Source organism: Dermacentor silvarum, chromosome 4 (genome assembly GCF_013339745.2).
Source record: "Dermacentor silvarum isolate Dsil-2018 chromosome 4, BIME_Dsil_1.4, whole genome shotgun sequence".
NCBI classification, from domain to species: Eukaryota; Metazoa; Arthropoda; class Arachnida; order Ixodida; family Ixodidae; genus Dermacentor; species Dermacentor silvarum.
Genome location: NC_051157.2, coordinates 226,760,944 through 226,782,947, shown reverse-complemented (window position 1 = coordinate 226,782,947; position 22,004 = coordinate 226,760,944). Strand labels below are relative to the sequence as shown.

Genomic DNA, 22,004 nt, shown 5'->3' with positions numbered 1-22,004 from the left:
TCCTGCACGTCTTGCCCTCTTCCACCCCGGGACGTACTCGCCGGCCTGCCGCTTATGTGACAGCTCCCGCGCCGATTACGATCACGTCTTATTCTCCTGCCCGGCACACTTGCCTCCTGCCTCTTGGCACCTAACCAGTCCGCAGCAGTGGGAGGCTGCTTTGTCCAGCACCGAGCCGGATCTCCAACTCCGGCTGGTGACCTAGGCAGAGGACGTCGCGACTAGGCACGGCCTGGACGCCACAACGCTGCTTTTTAATTTTCATTACTTCGGGCCTTCTCAATAAAAGTTTTCCACCACCACCACATTGAGGGGAATGTTGAATACCGAGCCTTTCTAAATATGGTCTAGGCGTCGGTGTCAACAGTGTCCAGTAACGCTATGCGTTCCACTCTTAAAGGCAAAGCTTAAGCGTACTCTAAGTTTCTCTAGTACATTGTAGTACATTGTTTCTAGTACATTGTTTCTCTAGTACATTGTAGCTGAGCCGCGCCGTATCCTGCATTCAAGAGGAGTTACTTTTCTGCTTAACACGGATGCATCGGCGGGCAAGATGGCGGACCTATGCACAACCGTAGGGAGCATATACAGTAACTCTATGGCAGCGTAAAACGGTAGTGGCACACCGAGGCGAAGGCAGAGAAAAAAAGAAATCTGCAGTTGCCGGGAAGCCTGACAAGCACTCTGGGATCTTTGAATGCTAAAGCGACCTCCAAACAGCAAACAATTAATAAAATAATAATAAAAAGGTCCCAATGCCTTCACATTTTGATATAAGACAGCTTATATTGCCCCTGTGAAAATGTCTTCCCAGCAATGCATTTGTGTTTAAAAGTGAAGCCGACTTTAAGGGGATCAGTGTAAGCTTGGTCTTTGTAAGCTGGCTTTCCCACATCCACGTTGTGTGTTGCAGTGAAGCCTACTGATAAAGAAAAATGCGATGCGAACGGCGCCTGATAGCGCTATCACGTTCCACTGTTAAAGGCGAAGCTTAAGTGTCCGCCAATTTTTTAAGCGAATGAAGTGCTTTTTAAGGCACGTCTTAGGACACCGCTGCTTCGTCAAAGTCCACAGTCAGGACTGCGATGAAAGGGGGTGGGGAAGGGGGTTGGTGGTTATTTTTAGTGTTTGGTTGAATTTATGAACCAATGAGGACTTACTGCTTTCACGTGCATTGCCCACTGTAAAAGCCCCTTACAATATAGATTGCGATCTCTTTCATAAACCTGCTCCGATAGTCAATTTTATTGCTCCGAAACGCATTTCTGGCTGCTCCAAAAGCTGCCCCGAAAGAGGATGGACCAGTAGCATCACTGCGTACAGTGCACAAAGTATTTTTTTTTCTTGAGTGAGGGAAGTTCAGAGTAAAATTTATTTCAAAGATTGACCGAGGAACTGCTCCGAAACGAATTTCTGGCTGCTCCAAAAGCTGCTCCAAAAGCTGCCCCGAAAGCGGATGGGCCAGTAGCATCACTGCGTACATTGCACAAAGTATTTTTTTTTCTTGAGTAAGGGAAGTTCAGAGTAAAATTGATTTCAAAGATTGACTGAGGAATATAAAAGAAAGAAAATGGGTTGCGAGAGTGTTCAGGCATTTGTACGGGCAATGCATTGACTCACAGTGAAGGAAGAGAACTAGGAAGCTTACCAGCAAGCATGGGACCGGTACAGTAAGCTACAAACATGACAACAAAGAACTTCCAAAATGTTTAAACTGCGCGAACAAGATGAGACGTGATCAGAAATATAGACGCACACACAAAGCGCAGACTTCCAACAGAGACATTTACACGCTTTGTGCCTGCGTCTATGTTTCTGTTGACGTCTCTTCTTCGCGTAATTTAAACATTTTGCAGAATCTATGAACCGACTAACCCAACAACACGACAACAAAGGAAGTCAAATGGAAAGTCAGAGGCTGAGACAATCTTCTGGGTGGCGGCAATGGAAAAGAAACCTGGTATGAGTAACTACTGTGGAAAGTTGGGTGAGTTGGTGATTAATCATCATACCCTATTGGTGAAGCAGCGCACTGACAAGGACAAAGTGGAGAGACACAAGAATACACGACACTTGCTGCACAAAAATAGTTGCGAGTGCAGCGAGTGTCGTGTATTCTTGTGTCTCTCCACTTTGTCCTTGTCAGTGCGCTGCTTCACCAATTGGGTGAGTTGGTGATTAATCATCATACCCTATTGGTGAAGCAGCGCACTGACAAGGACAAAGTGGAGAGACACAAGAATACACGACACTTGCTGCACAAAAATAGTTGCGAGTGCAGCGAGTGTCGTGTATTCTTGTGTCTCTCCACTTTGTCCTTGTCAGTGCGCTGCTTCACCAATAGGGTATGATGATTAATCACCAACTCACCCAATTGGTGAAGCAGCGCACTGACAAGGACAAAGTGGAGAGACACAAGAATACACGACACTTGCTGCACAAAAATAGTTGCGAGTGCAGCGAGTGTCGTGTATTCTTGTGTCTCTCCATTTTGTCATTGTCAGTGTGCTACTTCACCAATAGGGTATGATGATGAGTAACTACTTAGGAGGTAAAAAATGAAATCAAGAAAGAAACAATTTATGATAACTCAGAGGGAAGCTCTTTACTTTTCGAAGCAAGATCGGGATGCCTTAGAACGCGTAGTTATAAAGCGAGGTGCACAAAGGAAGAAGAACCATGTGCTTGCTGCGGTAAAGCTAGGGAAAGGATGGAACATATGTTTTATTAGAATGTGAAAATATCCACCCATCTGTCTGTTTAGGCTCTGCTGGCCTCCTTGAAGTGAGGGATGCTCGGAGTAAAATTGATTTCGAAGATCGACCGAGGAATATGAAAGAAAGTAAATGGGTTGCGAGAGTGTTCAGGTATTTGTACAGGAAATGCATTGACTCACAGTGGAGTGCTGTAGAGATTAGTAAAAGGTGATTGGAGGTTTGGTGGCAGAAAAGTAGGGAGACCACTAACTACAGAGGCGTACAAAAGTCGCAGTTTCGCCTGAAAGGCGAAGCATCGATTGCGAGAGCAAATTAGTAGAGAGCTATATGAAGCAAGGATAGTTGTTTGATTTGCAGTATAGTTGTAAACATTCACCTAATAACAAGCACGGTGTCACGCGCGCGCAGGTAAACATGAACACATCTCGCTCGATGGTCGCGGAAACTGGCTGTGAAAACGCCAAAGTGAGAAAGCGTGCCAGCACCAGCAGGCAAGTTGACCTTTGCGCTGTCTCTCGTCTCGCTTCAACGCGAACTGAACGTCGAAAGCAGAGCGCATACGAAGCTACTGGCACTCGGCGCATGCACTTTGTCCCCATCGCAGATCGCTTTCAAGACACGACGCCCGCGCGTCTGCGCTGTGAGCAGCAGCCGACAGAGCAGAACCTCCCTTCGCCTCACCCCCGCAAAAGACGACCCCGCGCTTCCGGCCCCCTCGTAAGCGCTTTCACTCGCACATACAGCGTACGGTGCACGGTGACGATTTGATCGCTGTTGGACTTTATACGGAACCTTACGGCGACGGCAACGCCATAGCAGAAATGTGCTTGGAGTGTCCATATAATTGTTATCACAGTAAAACAAAGTTCCCAATAGTGGCTCAGAAAGTGTGATGCTGGGAGTTATGAAGTATGGAATTACGTTGTTTTTTTAAGTTAGGTAGGACACTAAGCAAAATGAGAACAAGAGCTTGGTGGCGAAACCCACCGCCCCGTTTCAAAGGGGACGCTTTTAGCATCCATCCATCCATCACCACTATACTTGACGCTGCGCATTATGATAGCAGGGGCAGCGGAAGCGCGACAGCACTGCTCGTGTGGCCATTATAGTAATAGTAAATGGCAGCTTTGTGTTAGCATAGCGTTACCGTGATGAACTGTAATTAAAAATAGCAGCGTAAAGGGTATGTTCGATTCGCCTGCACCAACTGAACTAGTTCACGAGGTGCTGCACTCTGCCATTTGTTTCAGCGGTGCAGCAATTTTGCCCTTTGAACCAAGCCGTTCATTTAAAAAGGTGCAGGAAAGCTGCAGGGCTGGTTCACGATTTTGCTGCACCCACTCTGCTGTCGGTCCCGACTTGGCGCAGGCATACAGGTGCGCAGCAGACGACATGCCGTGTCGTCTTATTACGTGTGTCGGCTGCGTATTTACGCCTCAGAAGCCGATCATGCCAGCAGACCCCTCAAATGCACCCGTACACTTTAGTCAGACACAATATAACGCCTGCACCGCGTCTGAACCTTGACATTCGTTTCGAGTGTCTCGCTGTTCCTGCACCTCAGAAATCGAGCTGTACAACTTGTGAACCACCGTGAACTGGTTCACAGTGGTGCAGGCGAATCAAACGGACCTAAAGTGCGTGTCTCCCGGCTGCTGCCAAGGCTTCATTTATGGCTAGGTTCAGTCGTGCTCATTTCATACACACACGCAATAAGCGTTTGTGGCAATATTTGCCGATAAAGGACTTTGAACAAACCATTGCTTTTATATGTTAATACGCTTCCCTATGTTTCGCCACAGCGGCGAACTAACTGTTCAAATATATGTTTTAAACGGCAGCTCTATTACGCTTTCATACACTCTCGTTTACATTATTGTTTTCTCGTATGGGGCACTACGTCATAAAATAACCTTACGCAGTTATTAGTACAGAAAAGAGCTATATGGTCGATATGTACAGTGGAATCTCGATGATACGAATCTCAAGGGGTCACGAAAAATATTCGTATTAGCCGAAATTCGTATCATCGAAACACAATTAAAACTACCTAAATTAAGGGGGGACGCGGAGATCAGATCGCGAAAATCGCGAGAAAAATCTATGTTTGAAAACAACGCGTTTCGGTATCTTCAACACCTAATCTACGCTATATCAAATTGGTTTCGCTGAAAACACACTAAAAAAGGCCAAAAAATATTAATTCATCAGTGCGCAGGGCGAGAAAACAGCTTTACATCACGCAAAAACACCGCAGTTCACGGACACATATCTCGTATTTCCCGCCACGAGCGCCGCCATCTTGGTATCGTTCGAAAGCTCAAAGTTTCGCAGTTCCGCTTCTCAATTCGTCCGTCGTCGCCATCTTGTAACAAACGCACAAACACAGAAGAAGGGCGGGTCTTCGATAGGTACACCAATGCCTCCTTTTTTTTAGGAGGCATTGGGTACACACGGGCCCTCCGATGAAAGCGAGCCTCCGATTGGCTGCCGTGCTAAAAGGCGTCTTTCCATTGGTTGCTGCTGTGGCAGGTTGCAAGATGGCAACCGCAGTTGTCTGCTTCGTAAACCACGCCAGAGTCTTCACTTGCCACGCACAATTCGGATTACTGAGAGCTCGCAGGTTAATGATGGATCGTCGCTCGTTGGAGAAGAAATTTTGGACGAAGCACGCCTTCGGAATACGGAAGCACAAGCCTCCCACGGCACGAAAAACACGGCGATTAGCGGGAGAAGCGGAGGAGCACCCGACTGAACGTGCCGCGCTACCTTGCACACCTTGCACCGTGGATTACGTGTCGCGATACCTTGCACCGTGCGATTCCAGCAGCGAAACCTACAATCGCCCTGTGCCATCGGCACCGATAACGCGGTCGACGGAAGACGTGCCAACGGAGGCTTCTGCGCCTCAGTGTACGGCCGCGCGAATCAGCCGAGATCGTATCTCGGTAGACATTGCTCGCTGTGACTAGGCAAAATGGCCCAAACACAAAAAACGCAGCCCGAAGCACAGCAGCCCGCCCGATGACACGTGGGAAAGGAGGAAAAGCACAAAAGCAACAAAAGCGCCACCGCTTCTAACTCTTCACTCCCAGTCGCGGCCTCCGTGCTGTCCGGCGTAGTAAGTGGTTCGTATGGAAACGGAAAGGTTGGCACTATCTTCTGCAGCCCTTGAGGGAGCACAGCTCAGCGCCAGCGTCCGCGCTTCCGCACCAAAAGAGAAAGGGAGAAAGCGTGTGACTGCGCACTTTTCTATTTCACGGCCATCGGTGGCGCGGCGTTTATTCGTATCAACCGACGTGGGTCGAAAATCGATTTGTAACAACCGTTCTCTAGCATGTTGCAAAGTAATGGGACTCGGCCGCGACCACAGAAAAAATCGTATCATCCGGAAATTCATATTAGCCGTGATCGTATCATCGAGATTCCACTGTAACCACGCGGAACTTTATGAAACTGGGTATACTACCTATTGAACAGCTGTTTAAGTACAGGCTCACCCTTGAGGCTTTCCAGCAGCAATACTTGAATCGTGAAGGATTCAACATTGCTTACTGCATAAAAAAAAAGAGACCGGCTATAAGTTGAGAAAGTTGCGACTCCTAAAGCATCACAAACTACGGAATCCAAACTTTTCTCTCTCAAACTAGCTCTTTATTAAGCTTATTTCTTGCTACTGTAGGAGCTAAATGCAGATTTGTCGGCTTCCACCTTTAAAAGAGCAATCTTGCTGGGCAACCTCTGACGTGCGCTAAATGCACTAGCACATGTGAACGATTCATTTATCACTTATTTCGTACGCAGGACAGCTCATATTTCTGAAATACTGGTGCGATTTGTAACCACTGTATTTTGCATTTTGTACGACACTTTTCCGCGGTTCAATTGCCTATAGTTGTCATTGTATTTCATTTTGTATTTGATACACACTTGTCAACCTAGATCATATACATTGTCAAATGTATGTGGGTGATGCAGCCCAGTTAGGCAAACTGATGTCTTTAGCCACATCTCCAAGGACTGCTGTATGTATGTATACCGTGAGTCTCAAATTAACTGAAGAAAATTGCCGTTGGAAACCGCACCACCGCGGCCACCGGTAGTCAGATAGCGGAACACTTCCTCAAAACAGTCATCACGACCTTGCTATGTTCAATGATGGATTAATTTTTTTCCGTAAAGTATCAGTGCTAGAAGGCCGAAAAGTATGTGCAATCGGCGTCTTCCTGGCTGGTCCCAAGCCGGCTAGCTAGGCGGAATGCTTACGTGACACCCATGTTGACGCCACTTCCGGTAGTTATCCTTTCGGCCTCTCCTCTTCCGCTTGTCGCTCGAGAGGGGTGGAGCTACGACGGTCGGTGATTGCCGCGCAGCGGCACGCACAATCAAGAATTTCAAGAGTTGAATAACAGCTAAACACTTCGATATCAGCTGTAGAGCGTAGTTGGTTGGCTCAATATTGACCGATGTGAAATAAGACGCAAAGGAAGTGTAGTCTGCGTCTTATTTCACAGAAGCGCGCTGCAATCAGTCAATTTCAAAACCACTTCAGTTTCCCTGAAGAGAGACGCCACAATTAACCCCAAGGTACAGTCTGGCAAAAAATATTACGAACCATGCTATTACGAAAAATATATATTACGAAAATATATTACGAAAAAGCTAAATATCTCCGCAACCTGGTATTTGCATTTCAGGGCCTCGACTAGAATATGCTAACAACATTGTCGTATTCAGTTTTACCGTTTTATTGCTACATGCTGCTCGGGGAATTCAACGTTTTCTGAGATTCCGTGGTCCGTAAACTTTTGTGGTTGACTGTACATAATGGATTCTACTTGTGGTATATTTTCAAGATGTGTGAAAACGAGAACGGCACATTAACTGGCATTGAGTGAAATGTCTTTATTACCCAACCACCTTTTAATTAATTTTGCTAGGTCTGCCGTCTATGAAATGAGCCCTCCACCTTGTTTCTTAAGTAACTTTGGCAAGCCTCCACTACGACAGAACCAAGTGCGTTTTAAATGCGAAGCATTTCTTGGCGAACATTTGCTACTTTGACAATATCTATCTATCTATCTACAGTGTAGACCGCTTATAACGTAAGTCGCCGGAGTCGCGAATATCCGCACTATAAGCAGTACCGCACTATAACCAAAGCAACAATTTTCAAGGCCCACACATATGCAAAACATGTGCACCGAGCCGCCACGTGTATGCGACAGTCGAGTAATGTGGCTAGAACGTTTGCATTCAATTTACAGTCGAATCTCAATTCGAAATAATTCACGCGGCGGCGCCTCCGAATGGCGGCGCCTCCGACCGGCATTGCTCCGGCACCGCCATAGAGTAAAAGCTTAGGAGAGACCCCTCAATGTCGCGCGCGAACAAAACAAAAACAAAACAAAACAAAAAGAAAATGCGGCGGAAATTTTGCCCTCTCTCAAATGGCAAGGTCGCCGATTCTGCATTGCGCCGGAACATGCGTGTACGTGCCGACGTCTCAGCCACGCGTAGAAAATGGCAGTGAACCCTTCTTTCTTCTTTATGCTTCCTCTACTTTCTAGTCACGTGTTCACCTTGCACGCTGCCGCTACGGTGCAGAGGGAAGCAGCGGCGCTGTCCCAGGCCGGCCAACGAAACTGCCCACGGCGGCAAATGCCCGCTTCTCGATAACGGCAGAAAACGAAACTTCGGAGCTGGCGCTGGGCCGCTACTAGCAATTGGAGTGTTGCTGCCGGGCCAGCTGGAGCGGCGGCGCCTGCACGGCGGCCGCCGCGCACGGTGACAGTCGAAAGTGAGGGAGCTACGAGGGAGGGCGAGGGGAGCCACCGAAGTGGCGGAGTTGCCGAGGCGAAATCCGCTTCCCTGCCGCCCTCCTCCCTCACATTCCACGGTCCCCGCGTGCGCCCTTCGCCGTGCTGTGGCGGCGCCGCCCGCCTCCCTGAAGTTTCGTTTACTGCCGTTATCGTGAAGCGAGCGTTGTCAGTTTCGTGGCCTTCGCTCGCTATGCGCGCCGTGATATTTCACGACTCGCACTCAAGATTATGGTTTCAGCCTCACTGGCTGTTCGTTCGCACCACGTGCCCTTCTCCTCCACTTCGTCTCTCTTTCTTCCTCGAGCACTCCTTGGGGCGCTCGTTTGAGGGGAGCGTTGGCCGTCTCCGCTGACTTCCCTACTCCCAGGCAGCCGCACTGTAACCAGTATTTCATTTCCCGCAACTGCACTATAAGCGATACGTGTGTACATGGAGTGCTATGGGAAAATTAACGGGAGTCTGAAAAGACCGCACTATATCCGGTCCTGCACTATAAGCGGTTACGTTATAAGTGGTCTATACTTTATCTATCTATCTATCTATCTATCTATCTATCTATCTATCTATTTTAATTTTTTTATTTATCTAGCCGCCTGCATCCTTGTGCTCTCATGGTCGTTTTGTTAACTTGGTATGTACCAAAATTGGCATACTATAATAAGAGTATATGACGAACATAAATGATATGTCATAACATGTGTGTCATGTAACTCATGAAACAGCCGCCTACATCTTGGTGCTCTCATGGTCGTTTCGTTAACTTGGTAGGTGCCAAAATTGACATAGTATGACAGGAGTTTATGATGAACATAAGTGATAGCTCATCACATAAATGTCATGACAGGCGTGTCATGTAGGTCATGACAATGACCCAGTGAAAAACATTAACACTCAAAAACCACTGGAATAGGTTCGGAAGTGGGCACTAAGTGAAGGAAGCACTAAAGGATGCTAGTAGAAGTCTTCATAGTCATGAGCATGACTCAGCAAAAATGACAATGACTCAGTGAACAAAGATTAACACAAAAAAAAAACACTGGAATGGGTTCGGACGTGGACACTAAGTGAAGAAAACACTGAGTGATGATGATAGAAGTCATAGTCATGACCATGACTCAGCAAAAATGACAATGACTCAGTGAAAAAAGATTAACACTCGGATACCGCTGGAATGGGTTCGGACGTGGACACTAAGTGAAGGAAACACTAAAGGATGATGGTAGAAGTTATAGTCATGACTATGATTCAGCAAAGATGACAATGACTCAGCAAAAGAAGATTAACACTCAGATACCGCTGGAATGGGTTCGGAGGTGGGCACTAAGTGAAGGAAACACTAAAGGATGATGTTAGAAATCATAGTCATGACCATGACTCAGCAAACATGAGAATGACTCAGCAAAAAGATTAACGCTCAAAAACCAATGGAATGGGTTTGGATGTGGTACTAAGTGAAGGAAAAGGCTGAAGGTTGATGGTTGAATTCACTAGTCATGAGCATGACCAAGGCTTTCGCCTTAAGGTCTCTTTGGTGTAGCTAAAGAGACCCCTGAGGACTCATGACATAAATGTCATGACATGCGTGTCATGTAGGTCATGAAAGAGCCACCTACGTCTTGGTGCTCTCATGGTCGTTTCGTTAACTTGGTAGGCTCTCCGCACACTGCTTCGCATAACATCGATTCCCACAAGGTGTGGGATCTGCCGGCTTTTTAACTGAACAATTCACCAGATCTAAACGACTATTAGACGACTCCAGAATTATATCAGTCTCTGACATGCGAGGCTGTTTTCTTCCTCTTCTTTAGCCCACTTTCTTCTTGGCCCCCTGCTGTGGTCGCTGCTTCGATTTGATTTGATTTGATTACTTGTTTACATCAGGATAATGCTGGATGGCCCAGGCAAAAAGCGACAAAATTCGCTTGAAGGAAACCTGAGCCCACCTTCTACATGGCATACAACAAATGCAAACACTCAAATATGTCTAGATAACAACAAAGAAATGGGTACAGAACTAAGCATACAAAAGAAGTTGTACAAAAAAAATTCATTCTTACAGCACTGATTCTACAGACTTCATCAATAGGTCAATGCATATACCATATCAAATAACCTTAAATATATAAGCACATATATATTGTCATGGAGCGCCTGGTGCAGTTCGTCTTTGATAATGCTTGCTATGGAGCTTACCATGGGGTGTGGTGTTACGGCGGCCTTTTGCAGCTCTTCACCCACTACAGAGCGAATGAGTTCTCGCAGACAGTCGCCGTTGCTTCCTTTGGCCGTGAAAATGTCAGCAGCAGATGTGCTGTTCGCGTGCCGCTCATACAGGTTCGAGCGATGCAGAAGCATCTTTTCCATTGTCACGGCCTCGGACAAGAACTCCGGGACCGTCTTCGGAGGGCTCCGTACGAGGCCAGTGAAGAGTTGCTCCTTGACCCCACACATCAGATGACGTAACTTCTTCTCCTCCGTCATTCTTGAATCTGCTCGTCGGAACAGGCGTGTCATGTCTTCGATGTACGTGGTCACAGTTTCGTTTGGTAACTGGACGTGGGCCTGAATCGCTCGTGCCGCTCGTTCGTGGCGATCAGCACTAGTGTAGGTCTCCAAAAAAGCTGACGACAAAACTCGCGCCACGATGTCACTTGCTCCTCGCGGTTCTGAAACCGCGTACGTGCGCCATCCTCGAGGTAGAAGTAGACGTGACTGAGTTTTTCTGTGTCGTTTCATTCGTTCATGGAGGCCATGCGCTCAAAGTCGACCATCCAGTCTTCAACGTCTTCAAACACTGTGCTATGAAACGTCTTTGGGATCCGTGGGCTTTCAAGTGTGTACCGGTTCGACATGCTTCCCGTACCGGTTGGGGTGGTTTGAAAGGGAACGCTGGTCATACCGGTTGATGTGGCGGGAACCGTAGCGTCGACGACTTCTGGGGACAGTCCCCTGATCCTGCGGCTGGCCCGTTGCATGGGCGTGTCGACAGGCACTGGATTCGTAGCGCGGATCCTTGGAGGGGTCTGCAACATCCGTGAGGACGCTTACCCAGCACCTCCACCAGTTTGTCACGAGCCTCAAGAAGTAGTCTCGAAGGTTTAATAAACCGTAGAGCAGCTGGCTCTTGGGAAAACGCGACCGTCGAGACCGGCTCGAGCAGGGAAAGAGCGCGCGGTCTTCTTTGTTCTCTTGGGCTCGACCCACTCTTGCCCTCGACCCACTACCTACAGGTGGCAATATCCACACATACACACATATACACATTGTCGGGATATGGGGGGATTGCCCACGGCTCCCTGCCTCGACACACCGAGCCGCACGGTTGGCAGTCCGGTACAAGCTCGAGGAAACAAAAGACGACAACCACGTGTACACTCGGTAAGCATTTATTACCACTGCAACTAACACTTTGAGCAGGCCAGCTAGCTATAGTTGACATCGCTGAGGGTTCCCTCGAAGAGAATAATACACTAGGTAAAGAAGGGCTTCCGACTTACCAACTGGGGAATACGGGCGGCCGCGGCGATTGTCGCGGCAAGAACGCGGCTGACTAACCACGTGCGGGAATACGGGAGCGGCGGCGGAGTCTTTTGCTATCGCCGCTTGCTGGGGACCAAGGAGCCCCGGGCGATGTCAGCAGGATCTCACGTGACCCACCCGGTGGCGCTGATAGCGCTTGCGATTCCCGTGCGCCGCCCGCGGAAGGAAAGTTTCCCCTCTCCCAACTGTCCCTGGCACGCATGCACCTGACGCGACGTTCGCCGCGCATGCGGCGGTCATGGGACCCGAGGATTCCCACATCCCTCCACCTTTAAATGTTGCCCTACGGCGGAGAAATTGCTGGAACGACGGCATTGACAAAGTATCCGGGCAGATGCGATGGTAAACTCCGGCAGGAAATGGCAGAATCCACGTTGATAGGCAGCACAGTCCTGTGTGGCGGCACCCAGATATGGCAGCTATCACTTGTGGTTCACGATGACGGGGGCTGAAGATGGCTTGCCCTCAAGATGTGCGCCGCAATGTCCACCTGGGAACAGTGGGTCAGGACTTTTTTGAAACGGCGCACGCGCCGGCACGATCAACCTCGCACCTACACATCCTCGTGGGAGTGTATGATGGTAGGCCTCCCTCATTGTGGCTGTCTGTCATGTGCTACTGCATCGGACCGCGAACAGGGAGGGGCCTCCGCTGCAATTTGAGGCCGAGACAGCAGGCAGGGACGTGGACGATGGCAGCAATAGCAAGTCGAGGCGGCTTCACTCGTTCTGCAAAGTCGCTCAAATGCACTCCACAAACACTTAGAATTAAGGCAGTAAAGGCCGCCGCAGCGTCGGCCGTCTGACACGATGCTGAACCACCCGTCTACCGCATAGCTTTATGCAGCAACGAAAAAACTAAACAATCCAGTTCGTTTGAATGAAGTTATTCGCTTCGACCGAATTTTTCCGGTCCGATCCAGCGTATGAACAAAGCGCTCTATGGTCCCCCTAGATTTCCGTTATTGCGCCCGCAAAATATTGAGTTCATCTGAACAAAATAAGCTTTCTGTTTCGAACGAGGTTTCTCCGCTCGGGCGAGTATAGTAAAACTAGCGAATGCGTTTGCACCCGCTAAATGTCACGGAATGGTCGTCTTCGAACATGCAACCGGCAGCTCCGCAGAGCCTTAGGCCTAATCGCGTCCATGACGGATACCAATGCCACAAAAGCCCCATAAAGGGTTCCAATGAGCCGCCGTGAGGAGATGCAGGCCTAGCTAAGTGGGCCCCGCTCGCTGCTCAACCCACAGCTTCTGAGCAGACTCCTGGGACTGCGCCCTGCTGACGTCCTAGCCAGCGTTTCCGGCGCCCGGCTCCCAGAGCCAAAGATACAGAAAGGAGGCTATTTACATATGTACAGGGAAAATCGACCACCGCGCCGGCTGCTGCACTCACTCGCTTCGGGCTTACTCTTAGGAGAAAACTTGCTGCAAATCTCAGTGTCTACACGAGTTCAGTGGCACTGGTGCAGCGTAAACTCGCACTCAAGAAAGCACATGTCCAATCTAGCTAGCAATCATGCCTTTGGGTGAGGCCTAACGCTGGTCCGGTCAAAGTCTTCCTTGCACCGAAACGATCGTCATCCCGTTTTCCAAGAGCTCGCCCCACGTTGTGAATGCCAAAATGCCGGGCTATGGGGGGATTCCAACGGCCCTCTGCCTCGACACACCGAGTCCCGCGGTTGCCTCATGCCTGCCCATCAACCGCGGTCCGGTACCAGCTCGAGGAAACAATCGACAACAAGCACGTGTACACTCGGAAAGCATTTATTACGACTGCAACTAACACTTCGAGCAGGCCAGCTAGCTATAGTTGACATCGCTGAGGGTTCCCTTCGAAGAGAATAATACACTAGGTAAAGAAGGGCTTTCGACTTACCACCTGGGGAATACGGGCGGCCGCGGCGATTGCCGCGGCACGAACACGGTTGACTAACCACGTGCGGGAATACGGGAGCGGCAGCGGAGACTTCTGCTATCGCCGCTTGCTGGAGACCAAAAAGCCCCGGGCAATGTCAGCGGGATCTCACGTGACCCACCCGGTGGCGCTGATAGCGCTTGCGATTCCCGTGCGCCGCCCGCAGAAGGAAAGTTTCCCCTCTCCCAACTCTCCCTGGCACACATGCACCTGACGCGACGTTCGCTGCGCGTGTGGCGGTCATGGGACCCGGGGATTCCCACTACATAAATGTGTGTATATATATATATATATATATATATTACATAGACATACCTATATAACTGGGTAGTGACGTTCGAAAATCACAAGAACAAAATATGGCGTTTAATATCTGGTATCGTATGAGGGGCCGAAGCTGGTACTTAAAGGGCAGCTGAAGCACTTTTCGAAAAAAGTGAGCTTTGAACGAATTATTATAGTTTTTCACCCCCTGAATACGAAAATGATAGTTTAAAATGCCAGAAGTCACAAGTGGCTTTAATTTAGCAAAAACAATCTGCGGTAGACGCCGCGGATCCTTTAATGGGCTCTGATGTGGAACACGATCGTGATGTCATCTTAGGTATCCGCGAGGAGCATGATTCGAATAGAGCGCTCACGTGACCCCTGTATTGACGTCATTCTTGCGCCCGGTCTTTCGCCGCTACTCTCGGCACGCACAAAGGGGGCGGAGCTTCACAAAAATTTTAAGCGCGATTGTGGCGCTGCTACGCGCATAATCGAGAAAATACTGCAGGAGTTGAGTTATACTGTGTCAGTCTTTCAAACTCCCCTAAATCTTCCAATTCTAAAATCACTTCAGCTTCCCTTTAAGGTGCACGCCAAACAAAGTGGGGCTCCGTATCCCTCGTTTATCAGCCACGGTGTAGTTGAATTCGTGGCATTACAATAAATTTTGCATGTTAAAATAAATATACCGAGGCTGCTTTAGGTGCTTGACAATGAATCAACCCATGGTGCTTTAATATTGTCACGAGCAATGGCAAAGACAAAGACGTTGTAGTGGGGCTGGGTCAGAGGATCTCCTGTGACTGCGCGGTGTGCAGTCTTGACTAGCCAAGCGCTAGCCGCTTACTGTTAATTAAATACTCTCTGTAACATCTTGGTGGAGGTTGCGGGCTCTATTCCACCCGGGCCTTAATCTTCGGAGAAGACGCCACGTTTCTCCCGCCTCCATGGCTGAAGACAGTACGCAGTCATCGCAGCTCATGCCCGCTCCTCCAGCAACCGTGGTCCTTTCACATCCCCTCGACCCCGGCACGTTTTGCGGCACGGACAACAATGACGTCGACAATTGGCTCATATTGTACGAGCGCGTCAGCAAGCACCACAGGTGGGATGGGGCCCTAATGCTCGCCAACGTCATTTTCTACCTATGGGGCATGGCTCGCGTGTGGTTTAACACGCACGAAGAAGAACTGACAGGTTGGGACGTATGCAGGGAGAAGATGCGTGCATTGTTTGGCCGATCGGCCGCGTGACAAATGACAGCCCGGCACGAGCTGGCGGCCAGAGCTGAGACGTCCACGGAATCATACGTCACATACATCCAAGATGTGCTAGCCTTGTGCTGCACAATTGACAAAGACATGCCAGAGGTGGACAAGGTTGGCCACGTGTTGAAAGGCATAGCTGACGATGCCTTCAACATACTCCTGTGTAAGCACTGCACCACGGTTGACTCCATCATCACAGAATGCTGGCGGTTTGAACAAGCAAAAAGCAGGCGGATTACTCAGCGCTTTAACAGACTCCCAAACACAGCTGCGACCTCCTCGTGCGAAAATCCCGTGACACCCCCTCCGTTCTCGACGCCTAACAACTTGGCCAGAATTGTTCGCCAGGAGCTCGAAGCCATGGTCCCAGCCGCTTATCAGGCACCTGCTCACGACCATTTGGTGACAATATCCCTCATTCAGGCCGTTGTCCGTCAAGAGGTTGCAAATATGGGCGTCCTATTTCAACCAGCCACCAGTTACGTCCCTCCGCCCATGTGCGCTTCCGGTCCTCACACTGAACACCACACCGCCCCAATTGTTGCTGCTGCCGCTTCCGCTCCCCGGTTCACACCCCGCTACTGAAACCCATCTGAGTGGAGAACGCCTGGCGATCGACCAATCTGTTTTTCTTGCTCTCGCGTCGGCCACATTTCACGCCACTGCCGCAATCGTCGGAATTATCGACCAAGCTTCCCTGGTTACCGCCGCCAAGATCGTGGCCCGTAATATAGCACATCTCTTCTCGTCGACCAACTTCCGGCCCGAGATCCTCACCATCTGTCTTCGTGCTCTGAATCGACCTACGCCGATGTTGCTGCACGAGGACACTGGTCCAGCAGATCGCCGTCCCCTCAGAGTGGCCAGTCACGCTCCCCTCAACGCCGTCGCTCTCCTTCTCTGGCTTACTCTGGACACTACCCGGGAAAGTAGCCAGTGCAGCTCCGGGAGGTTAGGCTGCATTGACTACAAGGACCGCAAAACCTCTATTGAATCCTACTTCAAGATGCAATTTGCTCGGGGTTTTCTTTGACGGCATGCCCATTACTGCTCTCATTGATACTGGCGCCCACATATCTGTTATGAGTTCTACGCTCCGATGCCGCTTACGAAAAGTGCTGACACCTGCTGTCTCTCCTACTGTGCAAGTAGCTGACGGCACCCGAACACCGGTTCTTGGTATGTGCACTGCCCGCGTTACTGTTGCTGGTCACCACACTTCACTTCTCTTTGCTGTTCTCGACGCTTGCCCATGTGATGTCATTCTTGGTATTGACTTCTTGAGCGCCCACTCTGCCCTCATCGATTGTTCTACTGGCATTTTGCGGCTCGAGCTGCCATTCTGTCCTGATGATGCTGCATCAAGTAACACTCGCCTACGTTCCGTGGAGTTTCTACGACTACCGGCGCAGGCTGCTACCTACTTCCTTATGTCACCGTTTCCCCAGTTCCTGATGGTGAATATGTGGTCGCTCTGTTCACAGACCTGATCCTCTCGCGCAACATCGCACTTCCTCATATCGTAGTGGTTGTTGCCAACAACAGAATGTTGCTTCCAGTCCTCAACATTTCTACTTCGACCCATGTTCTTCCTCAAGGAATTTCCCTAGCCGAACTGTCACCTCTGGAAGGATGTACTGTTTCTGCATTCGCTGCTGACGCTGAGGCCATGACCCAACCTGTCATTCCGGCGTCAACCCAGGCACTTTTGAACAAAATGATATCCCCCGACATCTTACTTTCCCAAAGTGAAGCACTCTGTGGTGTCCTATTTATATACCTTGACGTATTTGATGTTGAGAACAGTCCACTAGGCCGTACACATGTCGTGGCCCACCGCATCGACACTGGAGACACCAGCCCCCTTCACAAGCACCCTTAGCGAGTGTCTCACTCTGAGCGCCAAGTCATCCAAAAGGAGATTGAGAAAATGCTTGATAAAGATGTGATAGAGCCTTCCTCTAGCCATTGGGCATCCCCTGTAGTGCTTGTGAAAAAGAAGGACAACAGCTGGCGGTTTTACGTCGATTATCGCCATCTCAATCGGGTAACAAAGAAGGATCTGTATCCTCTCCCACGAATTGATGATGCGCTCAACTGCCTCTATGGTGCCAAATATTTCTTGTCGCTAGATCTCCGCTCGGGTACTGGCACATTGCCGTCGATGAGCGCGACCGTGAGAAGACCGCATTCATCACACCCGACGGCCTCTACCAATTTAAGGTTATGCCTTTTGGGTTGTGTAATGCTCCTGCAACTTTTGAACGAATGATGGACACTCTTCTACGCGGTTTGAAATGGTCGACCTGTCTTTGTTGTCTGGGCGACGTCATCGTTTTCTCGCCCAGCTTTGACAGCCACCTCTCTCGTCTGTCGGCCATTCTCGACATATTTCGCCGGGCTGGCCTCCAACTCAATTCATCAAAGTGTACCTTTGGGTGCCGCCAGATCAAATTACTTGGACACCTAGTCGACGCTACTGGTGTGCAACCGGACCCTGACAAGGCTCATGACGTCCGCGACTTCCCGGTTCCACGGTCCACACAAGAAGTACGCAGCTTCTACGTTTCTGATGACCACCACGATTGGGACGTTGTGCTTCCGTTTGTCACATTTGCACACAACTCATCGCGTCATGAAACTGCCGGCTACTCAAACTTCTATCTTCTTTTTGGACATCATCCCTTACTACCCTTCGACACCTTGCTCCCTTCTGATCCGGCCTCCACGTCCACGACTTCCTATGCGCAAGATGCCATCATGCGTGCACTCGTCGCGCGCACAGTAGCCCGCGCTTGGCTCTCGTCATCGCAGACCGCACATAAGGTCATTTACGTTCATTGACACCGGGATACTGATTTTCCACCAGGCTCTCTCGTTCTTCTTTGGCTCCTATCTCGTCGTGTCGGCCTCTGTGAAAAGTTAATGTTGCGGTACGTCGGGCCCTATCGCGTGCTGCGCCAGGTGTCTCCTGTCACCTATGAGAAATCTCCCATGACATCCACCTCATCAACTGCCACACCACGAAGTGACATAGTCCATGTTTCCCGCCGCAAACATTACAACTGTGTTAACCCATTTTGACCACAACAAGCACCGGGACGGTGCTTCATCGGCCGAGGATAATGTCACGAGCAATGGCAAAGACAAAGACGTTGTAGTGGGGCTGGGTGGGGCGGACTGAAATCTGCTGGAACCTGTGCGCCCTGTACAGTCTTGACTAGACTAGTGCTAGCCGCTTACTGTTAATTAAATACTCTCCGTAACAATATGATGCGGATCCCTTCCACGGCACCTACAATATTGCCATTGCAACACGGTCGTTAAAGCGAGTAGGTAAATTCTAATTTTTAATGCGAAAGCGTTAAGGGCCCCGTGTCGCAGAAAATCCGGCGTCGGCAACCGGTGTCGGCGTGCGATGTCGGCGGGTGGCGGAGAAAATCATCCCCAATCACGCAGGCCCTCTGAATATATGTGGTAGATGCGGGTTATATTGCCACACCATTCTATCATTACTGTTGCTCATACCTTGTCTTGCATTCTTGGCAAAGCTATTCCTCGGAATTTTGAGAATGACAATCCACAAAAAAATGTCATGAAACAAAACACCCACAGCGCATGCTTTTTATGTTAAGTCTTCTCAGACTGAAATAATAAAAGTACGAAACAAAAACGGAAACCTGAAAATTATGCAATTTTTTTTTGCGCGGCTGCAATATCTCCGGGATCGCCCCATGCAAGAGGCCGCGTTTCTACCAGGAAGCTCGCCTTCGTGTATACCGTTCGCCGCCAGTGTTTCCCGGTAACCATTACGGTTGCTGCAGTTGTCGGGAAGCCTGAGAAGCAGTCAGGGGATGTTTGAATGCTGCCGCGTTCCACTCTTAAAAGCGAAGCTTAAGCGTCCTCCAATTTTTGTTTATATGACAGCTACACGCTAGCGTATTGTCCGCAACACTGAAGGTTGACTAGCACCCACCTCCTCCGCTTTCGTCATCGCGCTCGCCGCTTGTTAGCCACATCGTGACGATCGTATCTGTGGGAAACGTCAATGTAGCGGGCCTTCCAACAAATACGCTGACATGTGTGACGACTGTTGCGCTCTTAACGCTTCATAAGATAAAACATTCTCGCAGCTATTAGATATGTGGCTAAAATCACGGTTGATACTACATAACGGCTAGTTGATGCTGCATTACGTCAACTACAGTGCAAACGGGGCACGCAGGAAGACAGAGATGCCCCGTGTCTTCTCTGTCGTCTTGCCTGCCCCGTTTTCTGTGTGCCCCACGTAGCTGCGTGTTTCCACACCAACAAACACTCGCACGGGAACACAAAGTGACCCTATTTATCAACCTCACTGTCTAGCATTTATAATTACGTGTGCATGATTATTTTTTCTTTTATTGTGATCACACGGGATTATCCATAATTAATGCTGTTTGACTGTTACATCTAGCTTGCTTGAATATAGGATATTTCAGTCATCAGGTTTTGATTGCTATAGCAGTAATTTATATGGTTGCTGCGGTAGTGCGCAATTGTGTTTTATTTACTACGTGTTATGTTCTGTCTGTGCAGGTGAGAAGTTCTGGAACTTGAAGGCTTTTCAGCGTGAATGAAGTGGGCGACTTGTCAGTGCATGCAAGAAGTTCTGCAGCTTGAAGGAGAACGAAATGGGCGTGCCTTTGTATATTGTGCGCCGTAACAGCTCCGCGCCAACGTTGGAATCATGGTGATCCGTCTCATATGTTCAAACATGAATATATATTCACAATCTTTTGATTGTGCCCTGACCTGTATATAAAAAAGAGTTCTTGGAAAAACCATGTCCCATTTCAATTGAATGTTATTCTAACACATAGTTCTTGAAGTGCATATGTTAGGTTTTGAGCAAGAAGCTAACTATGGCCCAGACTGAACGAGCACAGGACAGCAAGCGGAAACATAAAAAGAAGTAGGCACAGACTGCACACAGACAGAAATTTGTTTAATAGGGTAATTTTGTGTGGAGGGGGCAAACATTTTTAAGAAGGAGGAATTGAGAGCAGAAAACGTAGTCTGCTGAATGGTGACTCCTCCCATCGCTTTTTATTTTCTAGAGGCTGTATTTAGCTTAATAAATTTGTAGTCACTATGTAACGCACGTGTCACTGGTGTACCCATAATCTTTCATGAAGTTAGCAAGTATTTAATATTGCACAAGTCATGTGGTATTGTAGTATTAGCGACAACGCCTCTAATGTTACACAATATCCGGCGTGTCGTGTTATTTACCTCAGTGCCTATGGGCATTACAGAGGAGACTGGGGACATAACTCAAAAATAACAAATAGTACAGAAGAACGCAAGAATGGTACTAGGAAATGCAAGGGAAGAATATACGAAGGAAACAACCATAAACATATCTGACGATGACTGTCGAGGTTAATGTGATTAGCATCGTAGCGACAGACCTGTTGCTGACTACACCCTTATTTACAATCTGGTGCTCATTAGGGATTTTCCATTGCTTCGACTATATGCGTGATTGGCCTACTTTGCTGTGACACACGCTCGCCAAGGTCGGCCATGGTCATAACGGCATGATGACTATGATGCAGTGACGATGATGGAATAAAGGTGGAATGAGCTGGATAGATGATGACAACGATAGGATGACGATGGTGTGACGACCACAAGACTGATGATCGACAATGGCCTGGCGCAATCACAACGACTAGTGCATGATGACTCTACGGTGACGATGCAATGCCGACGATGGTATGACATGGCGGCATGATCATGATTGAATGATTGCGATGGAATGGCAAAGAATTTATTTATTTATTTATTTCAGGAGTACTGCCGACCTCTCACATGGGGCCTTGGGCAGGAATGGGTCATAACACAAAAATAGATTTGAAAACAAAGAGAGACAATTTTAGAAGCGCAACAGGAAAATTTGTCAAAGCAAGTCTACAAAGCAACTTCAACTTTATTTTCACATTTTTCCTCCCTTTCTTACAAAGAAGAAAGAAAACAATAAATGCAGGGCAAGGAACAAAAAGCTGCATAAAAGCAGCTTGACGGGATTCCTTCCCCTTTCCTTGGCATCAGTTACAGCATATAGAAATACATAAATGGGTTACAGAAGTTCAAAACATATTCACATCTATACATGTACAAACATCAATATTCAAGAAGTATAATTTACTGGCACATATGTAAGGCTCTTTATGCACGAATTTTAAGATTTGCACACGCTAAGATTTGTGCTATACAGGTTTTATTGTGAAATGTCGGCATTGTCCAGTGGTACACACAAAAAAAAAAAGCGGAACAAAAGGGAATATAAAAACAGGTTCGAGACATTGTAAGCAAGATTGCAAATGTAGTTTTTATAAAACTTTGCCATTATTTATTAAATTTGTTTTCAATGTATTTCTTGTAATCGTGTTCAGCTCAGTATGAGAAGCATGTAACAAGTTTA

At 48.5% G+C, this 22,004-nt stretch overlaps 1 protein-coding gene across 6 annotated transcripts in view; it reads left to right on the top strand.

The window, feature by feature from the left end:
• The window catches only part of LOC119451014 (DENN domain-containing protein 2D-like), a 428,171-nt gene extending 407,808 nt beyond the window's left edge, over positions 1 to 20,363 (top strand). For all 6 annotated transcript variants that reach the window (XM_049666396.1, XM_049666395.1, XM_049666393.1 and 3 more), the window contains one exon: positions 20,114 to 20,363. In XM_049666396.1, coding sequence (XP_049522353.1) covers positions 20,114 to 20,154 — 41 coding nt within the window. In that variant the 3' untranslated portion in view covers positions 20,155 to 20,363. The remainder of the gene's footprint in view (positions 1 to 20,113) is intronic.
• Positions 20,364 to 22,004: the final 1,641 nt, after the last annotated feature.